Source organism: Balaenoptera acutorostrata, chromosome 1 (assembly GCF_949987535.1).
Source record: "Balaenoptera acutorostrata chromosome 1, mBalAcu1.1, whole genome shotgun sequence".
In the NCBI taxonomy this organism is placed as follows: Eukaryota; Metazoa; Chordata; class Mammalia; order Artiodactyla; family Balaenopteridae; genus Balaenoptera; species Balaenoptera acutorostrata.
In genome coordinates, this window is record NC_080064.1 from 132,473,480 (window position 1) to 132,497,690 (window position 24,211).

Here is a 24,211-nt window from a genome sequence, read left to right on the forward strand (position 1 = left end):
CTAAAGTGTTTTGAGCACAGAGGGTAGAAATAGTGTTACAGATAGAGGTACACAGGGTTCAGACTGTCTAGGACTTTGTAGGCTGGGGAGAGTAATTTGGATATTTCTGACTGATCTGGAAAACCAGTAAAATTTTTTAAAAAGGAAGAGACATGATCTGACATATGTTTTAGAAAGATCTCTCTAGCTGCCATGTGGAGAATGGATTCAGTGGAGCGAGAGTGGAATCAGGAAGACCAGTTCGGATGCTTTTACGGTAGTCCAGGTAACAGGTGGCGTCAGCTTAGAAGGAGGATGGCCACAGTGGAGGCAGTGAGAAGATGACTGGGAGAGAGCGGAGGAAAAGAATGATGCAGAAATAGCTGTTTTTTGATTTGAGGACCTGATTCAATGGTAGTATCAATAATTGAGATGTGGAAGACAGGAGGAGGAGGAAGTGTGGATGATGAGAGGGGAAGGCAATGGGGGATTAAAAGTTTGGTTTTGGACATGTTAATATTGAGATCTATTAGACATCCAAGTGGAAATGTCAATTAAACATTAGAATTAGAATGGTTGAGACATGAATTTGGGGATATATATATATGATATATATATATTTGATATATATATCACATGTGTGTATATATATATACTTTTTTAAAGGCCAATAGATTATATAAGAGAGGATAGGATATCCACCTAGAGAGAGAGAGATGACAAAGAAAATAACAAGGTCTAGGAGGAAGTCTAGCTGCACTCCAATATTTAGAAGTGGTGAAGAAAAGGAACAATGAGCAAAGGATATGGTGAAGGAGCCATAAGAGAGGAAGAAGAAAAAGTCAGGAAAGTTGGAATAATGAGAGTCAGTAGAAGAGAATGTTTCAAGGAAGAGGAGGAAAATCATGTCAGATGCTGCTGAGACTTAATTATCCACTTTGCAATTTTTGGCCAAGTGCTTGACCTGCTTCCTATTTGGTTTCAGTATTTGGAATATAGTTTATCTCTCAATTGTGGTGTTTTTTTTTTTTTTTTTTTGATGGAATGGTCTTTTGTTTTTAAACATCTTTATTGGAGTATAATTGCTTTACAATGTTGTGTTAGTTTCTGCTGTATAACAAAGTGAATCAGCTATGCATAAACATATATCCCCATATACCCTCCCTCTTGTGTCTCCCTCCCACCCTCCCTATCCCACCCCTCTAGGTGGTCACAAAGCACGGAGCTGATCTCCCTGTGCTATGCAGCTGCTTCCCGCTAGCTATCTATTTTACATTTGGTAGTGTATATAGAGAGAGTCCAGGCCACTCTCTCACTTCGTCCCAGCTTACCCTTCCCTCTCCCCATGACCTCAAGTCCATTCTCTATGTCTGCGTCTTTATTCCTGTCCTGCCCCTAGGTTCTTCAGAACACTTTTTAAAAAAATTAATTAATTAATCAATTAATTAATTTATGGCTGCATTGGGTCTTCGTTGCTGCGCCCGGCTTTTTCTTGTTGTGACGAGTGGGGGCCACGCTTCGTTGTGCTGCGAGGGTTTCTCGTGGTGGTTTCTCTTGTTGCAGAGCATGGGCTCCAGCTCAGGGGCTTCAGTAGTTGTGGATCGTGGGCTCTAGAGAGCAGGCTCAGTAGTTTTGGCACACGGGCTTAGATGCTTCACTGAATGTGAGATCTTCCAGGACCAGGGATCGAACCTGTGTCCCCTGCATTAGCAGGCAGATTCTTAACCGCTGTGCCACCAGGGTAGTCCCAGTAGTGTATTGTTTAGCCTCTATTTGTTTGTAGTTTTTACAGATTTTTTTCCTGTAATTGATATCTAGTCTCATAGCATTGTGGTCAGAAAAGATACTTGATACTATTTCAATTTTCTTAAATTTACGAAGGCTTGATTTGTGACCCAAGATATGATCTATCCTGGAGAATGTTCCATGAGCACTTGAGAAGAAAGTGTATTCTGTTGATTTTGGATGGAATGTCCTATCAATATCAATTAAGTCCATCTTGTTTAATGTATCATTTAAAGCTTGTGTTTCCTTATTTATTTTTCATTTTGGATGATCTGTCCATTGGTGAAAGTGGGGTGTTAAAGTCCCCTACTATGATTGTGTTACTGTTGATTTCCCCTTTTATGGCTGTTAGCATTTACCTTATGTATTGAGGTGCTCCTATGTTGGGTGCATAAATGTTTACAATTGTTATACCTTCTTCCTGGATTGATCCCTTGATCATTATGTAGTCTCCTTCTTTGTCTCTTGTAATAATCTTTGTTTTAAGGTCTATTTTTTCTGATATGAGAATTGCTACTCCAGCTTTCTTTTGATTTCCATTTGCATGGAATATCTTTTTCCATCCCCTCACTTTCAGTCTGTATGTGTCCCTAGGTCTGAAATGGATCTCTTGTAGACAGCGTATATACAGGTCTTGTTTTTGTATCCATTCAGCCAGTCTATGTCTTTTCATTGGAGCATTTAATCCATTTACATTAAAGGTAATTATCAATATGTATGTTCCTACTACCCTTTTCTTACTTGTTTTGGGTTTGTTATTGTAGGTCTTTTCCTTCTCTTATGTTTCCTGCCTAGAGAAGTTCCTTTAGCATTTGTTGTAAAGCTGGTTTGGTGGTGCTGAATTCTCTTAGCTTTTGCTTGTCTGTAAAGGTTTTAATTTCTCTGTCGAATCTGAATGAGATCCTTGCTGGCTAGAGTAATCTTGGGTGTAGATTTTTCCCTTTCATCACTTTAAATATGTCCTGCCACTCCCTCCTGGCTTGCAGAGTTTCTGCTGAAAGATCAGCTGTTAACCTTATGTGCATTCCCTTGTACGTTATTTGTTGTTTTTCCCTTGTGGCTTTTAATATTTTTTCTTTGTATTTAATTTTTCATAATTTGATTAATATGTGTCTTGGTGTGTTTCTCCTTGGATTTATCCTGTATGTGACTCTCTGTGCTTCCTGGACTTGATTGACTATTTCCTTTTCCATAATAGGGAAGTTTTCAACTATAATCTCTTCAAATATTTTCTCAGTCCCTTTCTTTTTCTCTTCTTCTTCTGCGACCCTTATAATTCGAATGTTGGTGCATTTAATATTGTCCCAGAGGTCTCTGAGACTGTTCTCAATTCTTTTCATTCTTTTTTCTTTATTCTGCTCTGCGGTAGTTACTTCCACTATTTTATCTTCCAGGTCACTTATCCGTTCTTCTGCCTCAGTTATCCTGCTATTGATTCCTTCTAGAGAATTTTTAATTTCATTTATTGTGTTGTTCATCATTGTTTGTTTGCTCTTTAGTTCTTCTAGGTCTTTTTAAAACGTTTCTTGTATTTTCTCCATTCTATTTCCAAGATTTTGGATCATCTTTACTATCATTACTGTGAATTCTTTTTCAGGTAGACTGCCTATTTCTTCTTCATTTGTTTGGTTTGATGGGTCTTTACGTTGCTCCTTCATCTGCTGTGTGTTTCTCTGTCTTCTCATTTTGCTTATCTTACTGTGTTTGGGGTCTCCTTTTTGCAGGCTGCAGGTTTGTAGTTCCCGTTGTTTTTGGTGTCTGCCCCCAGTGGCTAAGGTTGGTTATGTTGGTTGTGTAGGCTTCCTGGTGGAGGGGACTGGTGCCTGTGTTCTGGTGGATGAGGCTGGATCTTGTCTTTCTTATAGGCAGGACCATGTCCAGTGGTGTGTTTTGGGGTGTCTGTGACCTTATTATGATTTTAGGCATCCTTTCTGCTAATGAGTGGGGTTGTGTTCCTGTCTTGCTTGTTGTTTGGCATAGGGTGTCCAGCACGGTGGTTTGCTGGTCGGTGAGTGGAGCTGAGTCTTAGCATTGAGATGGAGATCTCTGGGAGAGCTTTTGCTGTTTGATATTACGTGGAGCCAGGAAGTCTCTGGTGGATGAGACTCGTTCAGGAGATCCTGAACTCAGATCTCCCACCTCAGAGGCACATGCTTGGCACCCAGCCGGAGCACCAAGACCCTGTGAGCCACACAGCTCAGAAGAAAAGGGAGAAAAAAAGAAAGAAAGAAAAAAAAATAAAATGAAATACAGTTATTAAAATGAAAAATAAAAAAAATTATTAAAAACTAAAAAAATTAAAAAGTAATAAATAAAAAAGAAAGAAAGAAGAGAGCAATGAAACCAAAAAACTAATCTACCAATGACAGACAGAACCCTGGAACAAATGGTAAAAGGAAAGCTATACAGACAAAATCACACAAAGAAGCATACACATACACACTCACAAAAAGAGAAAAAGGAAAATAATATATATATATATATATACATATAAAAAAAAAGGAAGAGAGCAACCAAATCAATAAACAAATCTACCAATGGTAATAAACTCTAAATATTAAACTAAGATAAACATAAAAGTAAGAAACAAGTTAGATGTAGAAAGCAAACCCCAAGTCTACAGTTCCTTTCAAAGTCCACTGCCTAAATTCTGCGATGATTCATTGTCTATTCAAGTATTCCAGAGATGCAGGGTACATCAAGTTGATTGTGGAGATTTAATCTGCTGCTCCTGAGGCTGCTGGGAGAAATTTCCCTTTCTCTTTGCTTGCACAGCTCTTGGGGTTCAGCATTGGGTTTGGACCCACCTCTACCTGTAGGTCGCCTGAGGGCGTCTGTTCTTCGCTCAGACAGGATGGGGTTAAAGTAGCAGCTGATTTGGGGTCTCTGGCTCACTCAGGCCGGGGGAGGGAGGGGTACGGAATGCGGGGCGAGCCTGTGGCGGCAGAGGCCGGTGTGACGTTGCACCAGCCTGAGGTGGGCCTTGTGTTTTCCTGGGGAAGTTGCCCCTGGATCATGGGACCCTGGCAGTGGAGGGCTGCACAGGCCCCCAGGAGGGGAGGTGTGGATAGTGACCTGTGCTTGCACACAGGCTTCTTGGTGGCTGCAGCAGCAGCCTTAGCATCTCAGGCCCGTCTCTGGGGTCCGCGCTGATAGCCACGGCTCGTGCCCGTCTCTGGAGCTCCTTTAAGCTGCCCTCTAAATCCCCTCTCCTCACGCACCAGGAAACAAAGAGGCAAGAAAAAGTCTCTTGCCTCCTCGGCAGCTCCAGACCTTTTCCTGGACTCCCTCCCGGCTAGCTGTGGCGCACTAGCCCCTTCAGGCTGTGTTCACACCGCTAACCCCAGTCCTCTCCCTGGGATCCAACCGAAGCCCGAGCCTCAGCTCCCAGCCCCCGCCCATCCCGGCAGGTGAGCAGACAAGACTCTCAGGCTGGTGAGTGCTGGTCGGCACCGATCCTCTGTGTGGGAATCTCTCCGCTTTGCCCTCCACACCCCTGTGGCTGCGCTCTCCTCCGTGACTCCGAAGCTTCCCCCCCTCTGCCACCCGCAGTCTCCGCCCGCGAAGGGGCTTCCTAGTGTGTGGAAACCTTTCCTCCTTCACAGCTCCCTCCCACCGGTGCAGGTCCCTTCGCTATTCTTTGTCTCTTTTTTTTTTCCTTTTGCCCTACCTAGGTATGTGGGGGAGTTTCTTGCCTTTTGGGAGGTCTGAGGTCTTCTGCCAGCGTTCAGTAGGTGTTCTGTAGGAGCTGTTCCACATGTAGGTGTATTTCTGATGTATTTGTGGGGAGGAAGGTCCACATCTTACTCCTCTGCCATCTTGAAGGTCCTCTTTCTCAATTGTGTTTTACGTGGAAACAAAGGTTATGAAATAGAGTTAATTTTTGTTATACTTTTTGCGCTCCTTCTGAAAAAATATGGAACTAAATTGAGCTATGTAAGTATTACAGCTGCTGATTCTCTGTTATTTTGGGCACTTGTGGTAGAATTCCATACAAATTCCTATTGCTGGATGGATTTCTGCCAAATGTTAGTCCTGGTCTCATATGCCAGCAGTGTTCTGTGGCCACTTAATCCTCACCTGTAGGGTTAGCCTCACCCAGGCTTTAGACCCAGCCCAACTCTTAGGCAAACAACCTGTATAGGCCATTGTTGAGCAGTAAATATCAAGGAAGTGCTATTATTAATCTCTCTTTACTGAGGCATATGTGGGTGGCTTTGGCTTTGTTTCCTGTGAAAAAGGCTCTACCCCCCATTTCATGACTGAATTCTCACCTTGTTTTTTTGCCTTGGACCATCTGGCTCACTTGGGTCCGGAGTTCTGTTTTGGCCTCCTCCTCTGCCTCAGGAGTACCAGAGCCCTGATGCTAACCCCTAGTCTCTGCAGCTGGTCTCTGATACCTGCCTAGCACCCACCTTTTGTCTGCTATGAAATCTTGGCCCTTCTTATTCCCACCCTATTGTTCTTTACCCTCTGATTGGGACCTCTACCTTTCACCCACTGTTGGACTCCCTCAGGTTAATTGTTTGTTTCTTTAGATTTCTTTTTTTTTTTGATTACTAAACTTTCCCTGTTTACCTTAGGACACAGTTGACTTCTGCTGTATATCTGGGTCTGTATAATTCATATCTAACTTGCCTTGTTGCTTACTTAACCACCATTCCAGGCTCTTGCCTTCAATTTGGAATGACTTGAAGGCTTTCTGGAAGCATTTTTCCAAATTGCTCAATGGTATGCAAAGAGGACTTCTTTAAAGAAGAAGGAAGAAATCTACAGGTGTTCTTTTCTCTAAATATGATAGGCATTAGGGAAACACAGATGAGTAAAATGCAGCCTTTGCCTTTAAGGAAATATGTTTTTAAATGTAGTCATACTAGATGGTCTTTACAGCCAGTGGATTCAGCTAGTTGCATTGAAAACCATTCCCTGTTTATGTGTCCAATGTACTCCATTTTCATTGGAGCCCCGTGCTTAAAAACATTGCTATTAAAACATTTTAGAAATAAAACTCCAGCTAAAGTATTGAGGACCCTGGTTCTTAGAATTGACAGGAGGTTATATGCCTGTGCTCCATAATAATTCCTTTCTACTTAACCTTGATTAATTGAAACATATGAATGTTTTTCCCCATGGAAGGGGCATATTGGAAATATTTAAATTCTTATGGTCATGCTGTGCTTTTCACAGATGATTGGAATTCTGCCCAGGCACAAACCATATCATCCTTCCCCCAAACAATTTGTCAGCTGTTTAACCTAGCGTAATTTGTTTTTCATGATCAGCAGAAATGACAGTGCTAAAATGCTTTATAGGGAAATAAAAATAAAATAGAATGATAGCTCTGATTTTTTTTAATATCCTCTTTTTTCTCCCAAATCATTCTTTGATATAAAAATGTATCTTAACCTTTGCTTTAATACTGGGAAAACAGGAAAGATTTTTTAAGCTAGAGTCTTATTTTGTGAAACTGAAAACATACTATGAATTTCAGCAAGATAGGTTATACTGACACACAAAAGAATTTCATGGACGCATTATTAGGATTTCATTGCTTATATACACATAGCCTTAACCTTTATATGAGCTTGTGGCTAAGAAATTTAATCACTCTCCATTCAGACTGAACTTGGGCTGAAGCCTGGAATTGTTTGAGAAAGAGATCATTCCATGTGCCCAACTACCAAGCATTTAGAATGAAAGGAACACTGAGAACATGCCAAGAGAGCTTGTGCCACTGGAAACTGTACCTTTCTATGAGAAAGAATTTATCTCAGGACCGTAGATGAGATTTGTTAGACCTTTAGACATATTAATTTACAACAGCATAAAAGTCTTAGAAGATACACACTTATAAGCTCTTAAAAAGTCTAACTATTGATTGGCTGGTGCAGCATGTTCTGTAGGGTTTGGCTTAGGTGTTAGAATTTCCTTCATCCCCAAACTCATGTGAACATTCTTCAGACGTGAGTATAGTAAATGATTCATTGTTCTTGTGATAATCCTTTACAAGATTTTCATTTATAATTGTATTTTTGGACAGCAGGGAAGTAAAGCTGTGACCTTTAAATTCTGCACTGCTAATCAAGATTTATTCAGGGATTGTGTGATGATAAGCTGATTGATGAACCTCCTCAATAGCAATTATGGGCAATTGTTCAAAAACATGTATGCCACCTCTGCTGTCCACCTCTTTATAGTCTGCTTGCTAGAGAGCTGGGATCCCATAACAGGAGTGGCTTATCTTGTTGCTAGGAGGACTCATCTTATTGACAATATAATCCTGTAGCTGTGAATTCTGAATTGTAGTTATGGTTGCCATGTTTTTCTAATAAGAAAGTAGGATATGTGGTCTGACAATTATCACTGTCCTGTTAGAGATGAAGGGAACATAGACTTATGAGTCTCTGGACCTGGGTAGAGGATGGACTACAGGTAGCTCCCTTCTGACAATTTAGATAAGGTTTTCCCTGAATTTTATATCCTGTAGGATGAATTATTTCCCAGGAAGCTCTTTGAGACCCATAGAAATAGGGATTTTGTGGTTCCTGCCCATTAGTCCTTCTGATATGCTGGGCAGGTCTGAATCCCAGTGATGGACATAGTTGAGACCCAAGTTGACATTCCTGCTATGGTTACTCTTAGGTCATTTAGGATCACTCTATGTGTGTGCATGAGAGTGTGTGTGTGTGTGTGTGTGTGTGTGTGTGGTATTTTGTGGTAAAAATAATAGTCTTTGTAGGGTTTAAGCAATGAGAATACAGAAATGGTTTTTACAGGCATAAAATGACTCAACAAAATGGTAAATCCCCACTCTCACCTGATGAATTTCACATGCTCCCACCACCATCAATTCTACCTACTTGTGTCGTCCGTCAGTACTCATTATACTGTTTCCTTCCTGTTCCTGTGGATGAACTGGCATGTTCCTTTCTAGTGCTTCTTATCCCCTCTTCCTTGAGACATCACTTCAGCACTTGTCCCTTCTCACTTCTGCACCATCAGCTTTTCCTCAGGACTGGATTAATACCATCAGCCTATGAACAGACTATTAGTTTGCCCATCTTTATAAAACCCTCCCTTGACTTCATAACCCTCTCCAGATGCCCTCTCACTTCTTTCCTGTCCTTTACAACACAACTTTTTAAAAGAATTGTCTGCAGCCAGTCTCCACTTCCTCTCCTCCCATTCTCTCTAAAGTCTATTCCAATCAAACTATCACCCACCCTACTCCACACTAACAGCCCTTTTCAACATCCTGAATGACCCTCAAGTTGCCCAATTTTATGATTTGTTCTTAGTTCTCATCTTACCTGACATGTTGACAGTATTTGATGGAGTGAAAAGTCTCCTTTCATGAAACATTCTCTTTAACTGGCTTTGGGTCACCTTTCTCTCTGCGTTTTTTCTCCTATCTTGTTGACCACTCGGGCTTACTCTCCATTTCCTGACCTCTAAACATTGGAAAACCTGGGGCCCAGTGCTCTGACCTCTTCCTTATCTGTCTCTCAGTTAGTGATCTCATCTACTTGCCTAACTTTAATGAATTCCAAATATATATAAATCTAGCTTGGACTTCTCCCTAGATGAAAGACTCACAGATCCAGCCCCAAGCCATTCTTGTGCTAATTAGAAAAGGCTAACCTTTCCTCAAGCCCTTGACTGCCATCTTCTGTAAAAATTTCAGAATAGATATACACTTATCAGATGAGATGAATGCGAATTGTGTGTCTTTCAGCTGCGTGATTCTCAACCATTAGCGGCAGTTCTGTTTCTCCATGTGGGTGGTGTGTAGTAGGCATAACAAGCTTAATAGGTCCCAAACTGAACTTTTTAATTTAATTTTACTGGAGTATAGTTGATTTATAATGTTGTGTTAGTTTCAGGTGTACAGCAAACTGATTCGGTTATACATATACATATATTCATTCTTTTTTTAGATTCTTTTCTCATATAGGTAATCACAGAATATTGAGTAGAGATCCCTGTGCTATACAGTAGGACCTTGTTGGTTATCTGTCTTATATATAGTAGTGTGTATATGTTCAATCCAAGCTTCTGATTTATCCCTCCCCCCTACCCACATGTTTTCCCTTTGGTAACCATAAGTTTGTTATCGATATCTGTAAGTCTGTTTCTGTTTTGTAAATAAGTTCATTTGTATCTTTTTAAAAGTTAGATTCCACATATGAGTGATATCATATGATATTTGTCTTTCTCTGTCTGACTTACTTCACTTAGTATGATAATAGGTCCATCCATGTTGCTGTAAATGGCATTATTTCATTCTTTTTTATGGCTGAGTAATATTCCATTGTATATATGTACCACATCTTCTTTATCCATTCCCCTGTCGATGGACATTTAGGTTGCTTCCATGTCTTGGCTATTGGAAATAGTGCTGCAATGAACATTGGGATACATGTATCTTTTCAAATTAAGGTTTTCTCCGGATATATGCCCAGGAGTGGGCTTGCTAGACCATATGGTAACTGTTTTTAGTTTCTTAAGGAACCTCCATACTGTTCTCCATAGTGGCTGTACCAATTTGCATTCCTACCAACAGTGTAGGAGGGTTCCCTTTTCTCCACACCCTCTCCAGCATTTATTGTTTGTAGATTTTTTGATGATGGCCATTCTGACTGGTGTAAGGTGATACCTCATTGTAGTTTTGATTTGCATTTCTCTGATAATTAGTGATGTTGAGCATGTTTTCATGTGCTTTTTAGCCATCTGTATGTCTTCTTTGGAGAAATGTCTGTTAAGGTCTTCTGCCCATTTTTTATTGGGTTGCCAAACTGATCTCTTGATCCCCAACCCCATCTCCCCAACATCTTCCTTTCTGTCAGTCTTTTCTACTTCAAAATTCTTCTCATTGCTGAGGTCAGCCTCCTTGAAGTTATTCTTAACTCCTTTCTTTCTCCCATACCTCTCCTTTAATCCATCAGCAAATCCCGCTGGTTTTTCCTTCAAACTTCATTAGAATGTAACCGCTTCTCACCACTCCCACCCAGGTCCAAGCCTCATCATCTCACCTTTATTATTCTGTTAGCCAGCTTCTTCTCTTATACCTCACTGTCTGTTCTTAACACAACAGTACAGTTCTTTATTTAAAACCTAGGTCACCTCATGTTTTCCCTCTACCCAAAATGCTTCAAGTGCTCTACCATTCATTTAGAGTAAAAGTCAAAGCCCTTAAAATGGCCCACAGGCCCTACACCATCCAGGTCTGTACCACAGCTCTGACCTCATCTCCTGCCTCTCTCCCCCACGCGCTGTGCTCCAGGCACGTTGGCCTCCTTGCTCTTCCTCCAATATGCCAAGCATAGTCTGCTTCAGGCAGTCTACTGGAATCCTCTTATGTAAAGCATGGCTCCTTGAGTCTTTGCTCAAATGTTACTTTATCATATCAGAGAAGCCTTCCTTGACTGACATATATAACAAAGCAACCTCCCTTCCCCAGTATTTAATATCCCCCGTATTCAATTTTCTCCATAGCACTTATAATCTGGCACACACACACTGTTTACTATTTTATCTCACTGGAATTTAAGCTTCATGAGGCTAAAGACTATTTTTTTCACTTTACTATATCCCCAACTTCTAAAACAGTGCCTGAGAAGTAGTAGGAGCTCAGTAAATACATCCCTAAATCTCTTTGTGGAACCCTATCCCTAAAAAGACACAGAGGTTTGAGATGGTACTGCGCAATTCCAATCTCTCAATTCCAAGATAAAAGCATGTTCAGAAGTCCAGGAATGAATTTAAATCTAATTTGAAAATTGCATTGATTTTACAGCTTTCTGGAAGGGCATTGGTTTCCTACAGAGAAAGCAAGTAGGCGCCATCTAGCGGCAACAAGAGAAGTACACATTTGTGTTACTTGAATTATTGATTAGTAACATAATTGAAAATGTAGTCCCTGATCCAGAAGCTTTTTAATTCTATGAACGTAATAATTACGATAGCCAAAAGTTCTCAGATTTGCAATTTCCACAGAACATGTTGAATTGAAAAGTACTGTTTATTATAAATTATTTATGGCTCATGTTTACTTACAAGTTTTGTTTGTTTATTTTTTAGGATCTGACATCCATTGTTCCTCTTTATTTTTCTTATTGTTTTATCCTCTACTTATCTTTAAACTCTTACATGGTACTGGCCTAGCCACTGAGTGGGTAAATAAAATAAAGGCTCTATCGTCTAAGAATTTATAATCTAATAAAAACAGCACTAATGAAGGTAAATATGTGAAAGAAAATGCCAAATGATGCAGTGGTCTCTTCAGGCCAGACTTCTGAAGCCTATTGAAGCTTAATTGCTGTGTATACTTCCACCATTGATGCATGAGCCACATCTTGTAGTTGTCTCCCTGTTGGCCTTGCCATATAGTGGGTGAAGGTTAAATATTTATGGTGGGGAATCATAGAAAGACTACCAATAATTGTCTCAGCTGCTACCTGGCCCAAGATATTTAGCCTTAGTCTACATTTGGTGGAGCAGTTCTTCAGCTAGTTGTTAGAGAAATTGAAGTATTTGTTAAGACTTGTTCCCTTGTTAAAATCATCATAAAATTTTTAGGTCTAATAGTATCAGTTTCCTTTTTTGAGTTGTGTTGTTTATCATATACTTGATATCTCTGGAAGCAGATATAGAAATTGGTAGCACAACAGTTTGAAGATGTTACTGAAATTTAAAAAAAAACTAATATTCTGTTATTATATAGTTACTTTAGAGTTTTTCCCTCTGCCTACAGATACTGATTATAATTATTATTTTTTTTTAGATTGCAGGTAAATAGTTTCTTTGTAATATCCTATCTTTTTTTTCTTGAGAAAATATCTTTTTAATTAAAGAAATTGGTGTGGTATTTTGAATAGTATATTTTAAAGCTAAAATATTCCATATATTATTTCTTTTTAAAGAATAAAGCAAACGTTGTTTCTAAATCTTCTTGCCTTCTGAAGCTATATTTATATAATTTAGCATTCCATCTTGATAAAGTGGTGATATTGAAAAAGGACATTCTAATAGGATTAGTAAGTAGGCTTTTTGTGTACCCTAGCTCTAATTTCTTTGACAATTGGTTGCTATTATTTGTTTCATCATTTGGAGGGCCAGAATTCTCTTTATTTAGTAGGCTAGGTGGTTTAAAGACTGCTTATAATACTTAATTGCTTATCTGAAAATTAGCATATTTAGCAGCCTTAGCATTTGAACTGTTTAATATTTCTAAAGTATTAACTGTGCTTTTTGGTAACTACTGTGTTCTCTCATTGTGATGGCTGAAGAGGCAATACTGGATACTTTGACTTGTAATTAAAGAGGCATTATTTCCTTATTATTGCAAGAGTACGTGAATTTTAGGTTGTATTAATTTGTCTTTTGTAGAATATGCAGAATTTCTACATTGCAAAGGAAAAAAAATTACAGATTTTGATGAAGTTCGCCATGAGATTGAAGCAGAAACAGATCGAGTAACTGGAATGAATAAAGGAATTTCCTCCATACCCATTAATTTACGAGTCTATTCCCCACATGGTAAGTAAAATAACAAAATTCCAAATTCTTGTCCTCAAAAATTTTTACTATATTAATTAACATACAGTATTTATAGAAGATGGTTTTTTTCTCTGAAAAAATACCGAGTTTCTAGGGTTGTGCTTAGATACTTCAGTAAATGGTATGATCCAAACAGCTCATAAAATTATTTATGGGGAGACAGGAGGAGATAACTTTTAAAAGAGAATTGAGTAAGTCATTTAAAAAAGTTTTCTTTATGTTTATCTTAAACTTTTAGAATTCTGAAGAGGTATGCATGAAAACTTCCGTTTTTAATATCTTCAGTTTTTGCAAAAATCTTAGAGGTGCATGGTACTATGGTTGAGTTATCCTTAATGAATTTTCTTTCAGTCCTATGTATTCCTCTTTAATCTCTTCCTGAGGAATCAACTGTGATTTTTTTTTTTTTCTTCCCCAGACTGTCAGCAGAAACTTGTCAGATAACCAGTTCTTGGTGTGTGATACAGAATAGCCTCCATTCTGACTAAGATTTTAGTGGGGCAGATTTTAATCTCCTATCTTCTACCCAGCTCTGTTGCTTTTGAAATGGACCATGAGTGACATAAGCTCAATTACGACTTCCCAAGAGGACTTGGTGCCAACAACGTAGCGTGCAGAGAGAACGATAGCCAGGTCGGGACTGGAGTCACTGACTCGGTAGTTTCCTGGGCTCCCAAAATGGTGCTCCATGAGTCTGGCTGTATGGCCTGCACACTAACCTCATGGCCCCATGAATGGCTAACGGCTTCCCTATAGGTTAAGTGGCTAACACTCTGTAAATAATGTATGATGTTTTTAAAGGGAAGGGCAAACCTTACCCAGAGAAGTTTTACACCATTTGAAGGCAATGTACAAGACTGGCAGACAGCATATTCACTTACTGTTCAGTGTTTGAATTATAGCCCCCAGTTACAAATGTGACAGCTCTCTGAGAAAACTATTAGGTATGCAAATCAGTGCTTCTTAAATTATGTTAAAATGATCATTTGGCCTAGCACAATCATATTATAAAAATAGAGAAAACTTGAAAAGCCATTTTGAATTCTATCCTTTTTATTCTATGCACATGAGTCGAAGTTCTTCAGATACACAATACGTAAAGCTCAGCTTGTTTTATTTCTACTAAAGTGACACATGAGTCTGCATTGCTGATATCTTTCAGCATTGACGGTATATGTAAAACCTTTTTTTTTTTTTTCCTTTCCACAGTGTTAAATCTAACCCTTATCGACCTGCCTGGAATTACTAAAGTGCCCGTGGGAGATCAGCCACCAGATATTGAGTACCAGATCAGAGAAATGATTATGCAGTTCATCACACGGGAGAACTGTCTGATTTTGGCTGTTACCCCAGCCAACACCGATCTTGCAAACTCAGATGCACTGAAACTAGCTAAAGAAGTTGATCCTCAAGGTGAGTGTATGACCCATAAGATGAAAGGGAATTAGTTTAAAATGTCAAGAGTTTGGGTATATTACAAGGTAACACAAATTCTCACAAGTTGATTTTATTATTAATTAAATTAGCCATTATTAATATTGTTAGCTCTTTCATATTTAAGATGCTGAAAGAAATATAACTGGGGAATATAGTCTAAACCTATATAAATAAATGTAAGATTAACTGAGATCTAGGAAAATAGACATTTCTAATTGTTATGAACTACTTATTTTAACAGCTAATAAAAGAAATTTCTGATACAGAATTCAGATTTCCCCTTAGTTTTTATGAGTTATCTGAATATACTCCCAATAAAAAATCTTTTCTGTTTTTGTTTGTTTTTCATTAAAATAGGAAGCTCTTTTAATGCATGTAAGATATTATTTAGTTTATAATATTTGACTTAAATCTCTGCTTTCATAATATATATTTGTTACTGGCATTTCAGAATCCAAAAAAGTCCCTTATTTATACTGATGTTTGACTTTTTCTTTCTCTGAGCTGAGTAATAATTTATGTTCAGGGACCCCAATGATGGGTCTTTGTGTGTGTCTGTTTAAAGAAATTATGACTGGTGCTCAGTGATGTGTCCCTTCAAGATGCAGATGCATCTTCTCCAATTCTAGGAATTCTTTTTTAAAAAAATAATTAATTGACCCATTTTCTCTGGTCTCTTTATCTGGAATTCTTATTATTGGCATCCTAGAACTCCTGGATTAATCCTCTTTTTTAAAAAAAAAAATCTCATTTATCCTCTGTCTCTTTGTTCTACTTTTTGCAATTTTTACTCAACTTTTAGCTCCTCTAATTAATTTTTCATTTCTGATATCATTTAAAAGTTCCAACAACATTTTCTTATTTTGTGAATTATATTTTTATTTTTTAAAATAGCATCATGCTCTTGGCTTCTCAAGTGCAGTACCTTCTCTAAAGATTTTAATGAGAGCTTTTTGAGGTTTCCTTTTTGTAATCTAGAATGTCTCTGAGTTCGTTTTTTTCTGGTTGTTTGTTTTGGTCATTATCTTTGATGTTAGAGACCTTTTTCAAATGACTGGTGATCTTTTGCTGCTCTCGTAGATTTAAGAGTAGAGCACTAAAAAGATGATGGAAGGTCTGCCTGTGCTTGAAAGGGATTTATTGACTAATGGACTTTTCCATAGGGTGATTGGGCTGGGACCTGGCCATTTTGTGGGGAGACTTCCTCAGCTGCTATTAGATTCTGCAAGTATTTTCTCTTGAGCTGACTTGGTATAAGCCTGATGTCCAGTGGTCTCAGAGCTACAAGGAAGAATTGAGTAGGTGGGGGAAGGTGGTGTGATTCTCACTATTCAGCATGTAGACTTTTCATTAATCCCTCTGCTTTCATAATGGCATTCCTGAAGGTCTTCTTGAGTCCAAAGTCCCTCTAGTTCATCCTCTTCTGAAAGTAAATCTTCAGTATTCTGCTGAGGTCAAGGAGGAGTAACTGTGTGGGTGTGCAAGATGGGAAAAAGAGTCTGGCGGCCTAACAGTAAACCATATAAACTTTTAGCCAGTTCTTCTATTTTCAGCTCCTCTTACACTAACTTTGGTGCCTTCAGTTCTTGAACCTTTTCAGAGTTCTGCAGTAGTGACTGGTTTTCTTCTCTTGGCTTCTTCCAACATACCTGAGATTGGGGTTTGAAACAAAGCCGGTGGAAGTTCCAGATGGCTACATGGGGACCATCACCAGGACTCCTTCATCAGCATCAGTGGCTTGGGAGAGCCAGATTATGGATTGGGGCTGGAGTCTAGTTATAAAAATGATACTAAAACACCCCTGTCTCAGAAGCCTTCTTGTTCTGAAGGAGAAAACACCAGGTTATCTGATTGGAACAGAGAGAGATAACACTTCCATCAATGGATTCTAGTGAGTGCAGCACAATCACATCCCTGAGAAGTCCACACTTACTTTAGATGAAACTTCATGGAGGAGTACAAATGATATCCCCAGTCTGTCTGCCACAAATCTGTATCCAGAAAGTTAAATGAGACTTTTTTTTCTGCTATAGACCTGGCTTATTTTACAAGCTTATTTTTATTAGCTGCCACTTAGAAATTGCCATGTGAATGTTCATGAATTTACCCCAAATGAGCCTCCTTTCTTGCGGCTCATTTTAACTCCTGCTTGTCAAAGATAGGCCCTCGTTACCCCAATTTTTTATATCCTGTAAATGGTAGTCCTAAGAACAGATTTTTGAAAGTTTGCAGATAATTCACAGGGAACTTTGCAAATAATTGATAATTTTACAGAAATAGAGAAAATATTCAATGCCACTGTATGCTACTTTGTCTACTCTTGCATGGTGATCGCTAAGGAGGACAAATTCATTGCCTGAAGACTCATAAGTACAATTCTTGGGTTAGTTACTAGAAGTTCCTGGCTAACCTCAGGGTTTATTATTTGTTTTTGAATCCTAGTTTCAATTCTGAAACTTCTGAACACTGTCGTACTTGAGAACCCTCAGGTTTGCATGGTGATTAGGTCTCCACCAGAGACCCACTTTTGTGTGCTGCTATCCTGAGGCTTTGTCTGGTCCTGGACATCACTGAAGCTCCAAAGGAAGAGGGTAAATTCTTGCCCAAACCAATAGGGTTCACATTTGTAGTAAAAGAATTAAAATAGAGAAAAAAAGAAGCTGTAGGACTCAATGCAACTGGAGCTTAGAATATGAGATATAGAGACATGGTATATTGGGGTTGACAAATAGATACCTTTATTTACCCTCTGCACCCTCCCAGTCATTCTGTGGGAAGACTGAATCATTCTAATATCTGATTCAGAGGTCTAGTTTTCCTTATAATTACAGCTTTGGTAAAAAAGCAGTGACATCAACTTTGGTTAGTTAGGTATGTGTTGCTTAACTTCTACATGTTTGTGAGTTTCCCAAATTTCTTTCTGCTATTGATTTCTAATTTCATTCCATTGGATTGGAGAACATACTTTGTATTATTTTAATCCTTTCAAATTTATTGAGACTTGTTTTATGGCCTAACATGTGGTCTATCCTGGAGAATGTTCCATGTGCATTTGAGAAGAATGTATTTTTTGCTGTTGTTGAGTAGAGTGTTTTATAGATGCTTTTTAGTTCTATTTGGTTTATAATGCTGTTCAAATATCGCTGCCTTCTTGGTCCTCTGTCTGGTTCTTCTATTATTGAAAATGAGATATTGAAGTCTCCCATTATTTTTGATAAATTGTCTATTTCTCCCTTCAATTGTGTTGGGTTTTGCTTTATGTATTTTAGGACTCTGTTGTTAGGTATATTTATACTTGTTATGTCTTCTTGATGGATTGACCTTTTGATCATCATAAAATGTTCTTTTTTGTCTCTAGTAACGATTTTTGTCTTAAATTCTATTTTGTTTGATATTGTGTAGCCACTGCAACTCTCTTTTTGTTACTATTTCCTTGGTATATCTTTTTCCATTCTTTACTTTCAACCTATTTGTGTCTTTGAATATAAAATGTGTCTCCTGTAGATAGCACGTAGTTGGATCAATTTTTAAAAAGCCCTTTCTACCAATATCTGCCTTTTGATTGGAGTGTTAGTCCATTTCCATGTAATTACTGAAAGATAGAAGTTATGACTTTCATTTTGCTATTTTATGTATGTAAGTCTTTTTGTTTCTCTATTTCTTTATTATTGCCTTGTTTTTTGTTAAAAATGTATTTTCTAGTGTACCATTTTAATTACCTTGTCATTTATTTTAATATTTTAAAGTTATTTTCTTAGTGGTTGCCATAGAATTACAATTAACCTCTTAATTTATAGCCTCTTAATTTATAATCTGGTTCAGATCAATACCAACTTAATTTCAATAGTATACAAAATTTTTGCTTCCATATAGCTCCAGTTCCTCCCTTTCCTTTGTGCTATTATTGTTCTACAAATTACCTTTATACATCACAAGCCCATCAACACAGACATAATTACTGCTTTATGTAGTTCTCTTTTAAATCAGATAGGAGAAAAAAAGTTACACACAAACACAAATACATTATATTTTTTTACATTTACTTATGTACATTTGTCCCTTGGTATCTGTGGGGGATGGCTCTAGGACCCCCAGTGGATACACACCCAAATCTGCACATGCTCATGTCCCTTATATAAAATGACATGATATTTTCATGTAACCTATGCACATCCTCCCATATACTTCAAATCATCTCTAGATTACTTATAATACCTAATACAATGTAAATGCTATGTAAATAGTTTCTGGTGTTTGGCAAATTCAAGTTTTGCTTTTGGCAACATTATGGGATTGTTTTGGGAATATTTTCGATCCACAGTTGGTTGACTCCATGGATGCAGAAACTGTGGATATGGAGGATCAACTGTAGTTACCTTTACCAGTGTTCTTTATTTCTTTGTGTGAATTTGAGTTACTGTCTAGTGTCCTTTCATTTCAGCCTGAAGGACTTCAGTTAGTATTTCTTGTAGGGTAAATTTGCTAGAAAGGGATTCTTTCAGTTTTTATTTATCTGGGACTCTCCTAATTTCTCCTTAATTTTTGAAGGAAAATTCTTAGCTGATAGTCTTTATTTCACCACTTTGAGCATGCTATCTCACTGCCTTCTGACCTCTGTAGTTTTCTGATGAGAAATCAGCTGTTAATCTCACTGAGGATCCCTTGAACATCATGAATCTCTTCTCTCTTGTTGCTTTATAGATTTTCTCTTTGTCTTTGTCTTTTGAAGGTTTGATTATGATGTTTATAGATGTGGATCTCTTTGATTTTTTATCCTTCTTGGAGTTTGTTGAACTTTTTGGATGTGTAGATTGATAGTTTTCATCAAATTTTGGACATTTTCAGCCATTATTTCTTTAACTATTCTTTCTTCCCCTTTCTTTTCTTTCTGAGATTCCCATTAAATGTATGTTGGTACACTTGATATGCTCCTTTATTTTCTTTATTCTTTTTTCTTTCTGATTCTCAGATGAGAGGAACAGTCTCAACTGACCTGTTTTAAGATTTGCTGATTCTTTTTTCTGCTTGCTCAGATCTGTTTTTGAACATTTCTAGGGAATTTTTTATTCCTATTATTTTAATTTTCACCTCCAGAATTTATTTTTTAAAAATAATTTCTATATCTTTATTGACATTCTATAGTTGGTGAAAAATCATTCTCTTACTTTTTTAGCTATTTAGATATGGCTTCCTTTAGCTCTTTGAAGATATTTAAAATAGCTGATTTAAAGTCTTTGTCTAGTAAGTTCAATTTCTGGACTTTCTCAGAGACAGTTTCTACTGCATGCTTATTTCCCTGTGTATGAGGCATACTTTCTTCACACATCTTGTAATATTTTGTTGAAAGCGGAACATGTTAAGTAATATAATGTGGCACCACTCAAAATCAGATTCCTCTCCTCCCCCAGTGTTTGTTTTTGTTGTTGGTTGTTGTTGTTGTTGCTATTTGTTTGCTTAGTAATATTCCTGAGCTAATTCTGTAAGGTCTGTATTCTTTGTTATTTGTGGTCATTAAAGTCTTTACTCAGTTTTCTCATTGATCAGCTAGTTATTAGACAGAGATTTTCTTAAATGCTCAGAGCCAAGTAGTCTCCCAGCATTTGCTGAAGGATTTGATGTGCATTTTGGAATATGCCTTCAGTGCTCAGGCAGTTTATAACTCTGCCTTAGTCTTCACTTCCTGCTTGTGTAGATCCTTAAGGATAGCTAGAGGTGAGAGTTTAGGGCCTTCTGAGATCTTTCTTGAGAATGTACACAGCCCCAGGCATGCATGTGACCTTCTAGATTCTAGATTGTACAAAATTCACAGGCCCTTATGGCCATCTCATTCCCCCAATTTTTCTTTTTTTTGGTCGTCATCTTTTTTTCCCCCAACTGTTATTGCTGCCTGAGGCAGCTGTTATGTTAAACAATTGCCACTGATTGTTTTCCACATGCTTCCTGGGGGAAAAGGCTATTTGCACTGAGTAAGCTCTGAGTTGGGCCAAATAAAGAAAGCTCTATGAATGGGTATTTTTAGAGAACTACTAGACAGGTTAAATAATTACAATTCTCTGAAAGTGGTACTTTTGGTGTATTCCAACCCCATTCTTTCCCTTCCAGTAGCTGCTGGCTGCTATTTTTTGCTGTGATTGTGAGATTTTTGGTTTTTAAGACTACTGCAGAGCTAAGGAGAGGGGAATGGGAATAGGGAAAGTCCAAACACCACAAATCTCTCTGTTTTTCCTGAGATCCAGTGATTTTGTTGAATAAATGCCCCTCATTTATTCTGTTCCTCCTATTAGTTCTGAAAAAGTTGATTTTGAGAACTATTGCCAGTATTCTTGTTGCTTTTATGGAGGAATGGCCTTTTCAGAGGTTCTATCCCACCATTCCGTATTCCATTCCAATATTCTTTATCCTAATCCTATATAACTTTAATAATCAGGACATTTTCATATAAAAGACATCTGAATTGAGATGATGAGGATAATCTGGTTGTGATATCTGTCACCCTGTTAGTCTTCAGGATTGATTTGGCTGGCTTGAAAGTGACCTGTTCTCATCACTTCATGTACATTCTTCCTGAAGTTTTGCCCTTAGCTAAAGAGGATTACCTATTTAGATAATAGAGGACCATTCTTTATTCAAGGTATCTGGATTATAATCTTATCCACCAAGGTACATAATTATATAGTTTTCTGAGAAGTGGTCTATTTTAGGCAGTAGCTACTTTGCACTAAATTAAGCCTATTTGACATAGATGGGCCATTTTCACCTTAGCAGGACTTGGGTATATTCGAATATGTACTTGAGAAGGAAGTTTATGTTGATAAGTTAATTATAAATTATTTGCATAATGATCTTAAAAGTTAAAGCTTTTACAAAATAAATGTTACTAAAATGCTGGGATAGAGTTATACATTTTTTATATTAAAATAAGATTCATGATGAATTATTCTCCCAGTGTATGTAGGATGTCACAAATTTGTAGGTAGACAAAGGTTGAGCTTATCTTTTGAATTATTTGTGAAAAATGTTTTTCTGGCTAAATGAGGATTTTCAGTAAAACTTCAAGGGGAATGGCTATGCAATTTAAAAGGTCAAACTCCTAATCATCAGAATTATTTAATGTTTTACAAATATTTTTCCCAGTATAGTGGTCTTAAATTTTCAAAGTACTCTTACGTACTTTGGTTTTAGTTTCACCAGAATACTTTGAGGTTGGCTGCGTTGAGGTCGTATTTTGGGATGAGGAAATTTGTTCAGGTGATGTACACAGTGTTGAATAACATGCCTGCAACCACACAGTGCATTTGTGATAGCCCCTTCCTCCTCATCTAGTGCTCTTTCTACTTCATCAGACCATTCTTCAATTAATTGCTTTATTAAATGGTATAGATGAAAGAACACAGGATTTGGAAACTGATCTATCACTTCATGATTGTATATTCTTGGGCAAGTTATTTAACTTTTTCGAACTTTATTACCTCAATTCTAAAATGACATGAAATTATAATAAACTTCAAAAGGTTGCTATGATAATTAAATAAGGTAAATTTGTCTGTAAAGACAACTCAAACTCTAAATGGCTAGCCAAATGCTAGCAATTATTTTCCTCTTGAAAATATTCACAGTATACTACTTTGTTATTTTATTTTTTGTACATCATTTATAGTATTAATAAACCTATAAAACAATCAGTAGCATTCTCTAATCCAAACTTCTGCCTACACTAATGTGAATTAATAAGGCTTGATAACAGAATTGTAATAGAATTATTTTGAATATTTTAATAGTGTGTCATAAAAATTAAAATAATTTCAGATTCACCTGCAAATTGCTAGATTAACTGTAGGTAAAAGACCTTAGCTGGGTTGAGGCTGGGATAGGGTGGAAGGAGGGTTGTCCTTAGCTTGGCTTGATGTGTTTAAGGCATTGTGCCAGCTGCTACTCACAGATACAGATTAAGAGGGCCAGACTAGGATTCTTACCATGGAGACTGCATTGATTTCTCTAAGGAACATTTCCTCCAACTATTTAGAAGTTCTAACCAGGTGCATTAAGAATTCAATCACTGCCTTTGTTAGTTAATCCACTAATTTGTTATTCAACAGACATTTATCAGGCATCTATTGAGCCAGGCAAAGTGCTTGTGGTCCTTAGCGTTAATTCTATATGCTGGACCACCTAGTAGGATCCTAGGCTAGGTAGATACACACTACATATTTCTGATTATTTTTGTGACTTTCCACTACTTAAAAAAAATAAGCTGTTTACATGGCATCTTGTCTTATGTGTGAAGTCATAAAAGTCCCCAGAAAAAGTTTTACAGAGCATCTGCTTTATGAAATGAACATTTTCATATTTTAGGGGATGTGATTTGGCTCACAACATATATTAATTCAAGTGAAGTGTGTTGTGTAATAACACTGTGTGTCATATGTTATAACCACAAGTATCCTGTCAGTTAGGTGGCATTGCCCAGTTTTATATAAGAGGAACTGAGCTTAGAGAAGCTATAGAACTTGCTCACGGTTAGACAGCTGGTGAGTAGCAGAAACATGATATGAGCCTACCTATCTCTGAGACCAGTAGATGTAGTCTACCACTGTATCGTCTATCTTTCTCACACCAACTGTGTTTTAAACACTTTGTTCAGTGATAATCATGAACACATTAGATTTTTATAAAATTTGAGTAATACCTGCTTGATAAAGTAGTTTTATGGTACTAAATATGGTGAAGCATTGTTAAAGTTATGTTGAATTAGGTTTTGCTTCATAATTCTTCTCTTTAAGGCAGAGATTTATTAGAATATCTCTGTATCAATCTGTATAAGAAACAGACTCATTGACAAATTTAAGGATTGAACTTTTAGAGGAAATATTGTAAATGCTGGCTAAAGAATTGGTTTGGAAGAGTTCATGTTTACATTCTCACCTGAATCCTTCTTTATTATTTACCAAAAGCACTCAGTGAATATTATCTTCAACTGGTTTAATGTGATTTTTACTTTTCATATCAGTTTTCAATATGGCTACATTGCTTTAACTAATTTTAAAAGATCATTGCAGTTGCTTGTTCATTTATTCAACAAGTAGTTAATGAGCAACTACTATATGCTGGGCACCACTTTGAGCAGCATGAATACAGTGGAACAAAGCAAATCTTGGTTACGCAATTCACATTCTAATGGGGGAAACAGCCAAGATGTCTGATAAATGATTATTTTAATGTCCAGTAGTGATAAGTGCTATGAAGAAAAATAAAATAGTATAAGGGAAGAGAGAGTGATGGTCCATGGCAGCAGCATATGAGCAGAGAACTGTTAAGTGAGGGAACAAGCCCTGTGACTATCTGGAGGTGCAGCATTCCAGGTAAAGGGGACAGCAAGCGCAAAGGACTGGGAGAACTGGCTTGACCTGTTAAGGAAGAGCAAGGAGGCCATTGAGGATGGAGCTCAGTGAGA

General features: G+C 37.6%; 1 protein-coding gene across 4 annotated transcripts in view; it reads left to right on the forward strand.

Moving 5' to 3' along the window:
* Nucleotides 1-24,211, forward strand: part of DNM3 (dynamin 3) — a 579,267-nt gene that overhangs the window by 142,817 nt on the left and 412,239 nt on the right. For all 4 annotated transcript variants that reach the window (XM_007165323.2, XM_007165324.2, XM_007165325.2 and 1 more), the window contains exons 3-4: nucleotides 13,153-13,302; nucleotides 14,533-14,736. In XM_007165323.2, coding sequence (XP_007165385.1) covers nucleotides 13,153-13,302; nucleotides 14,533-14,736 — 354 coding nt within the window. The remainder of the gene's footprint in view (nucleotides 1-13,152; nucleotides 13,303-14,532; nucleotides 14,737-24,211) is intronic.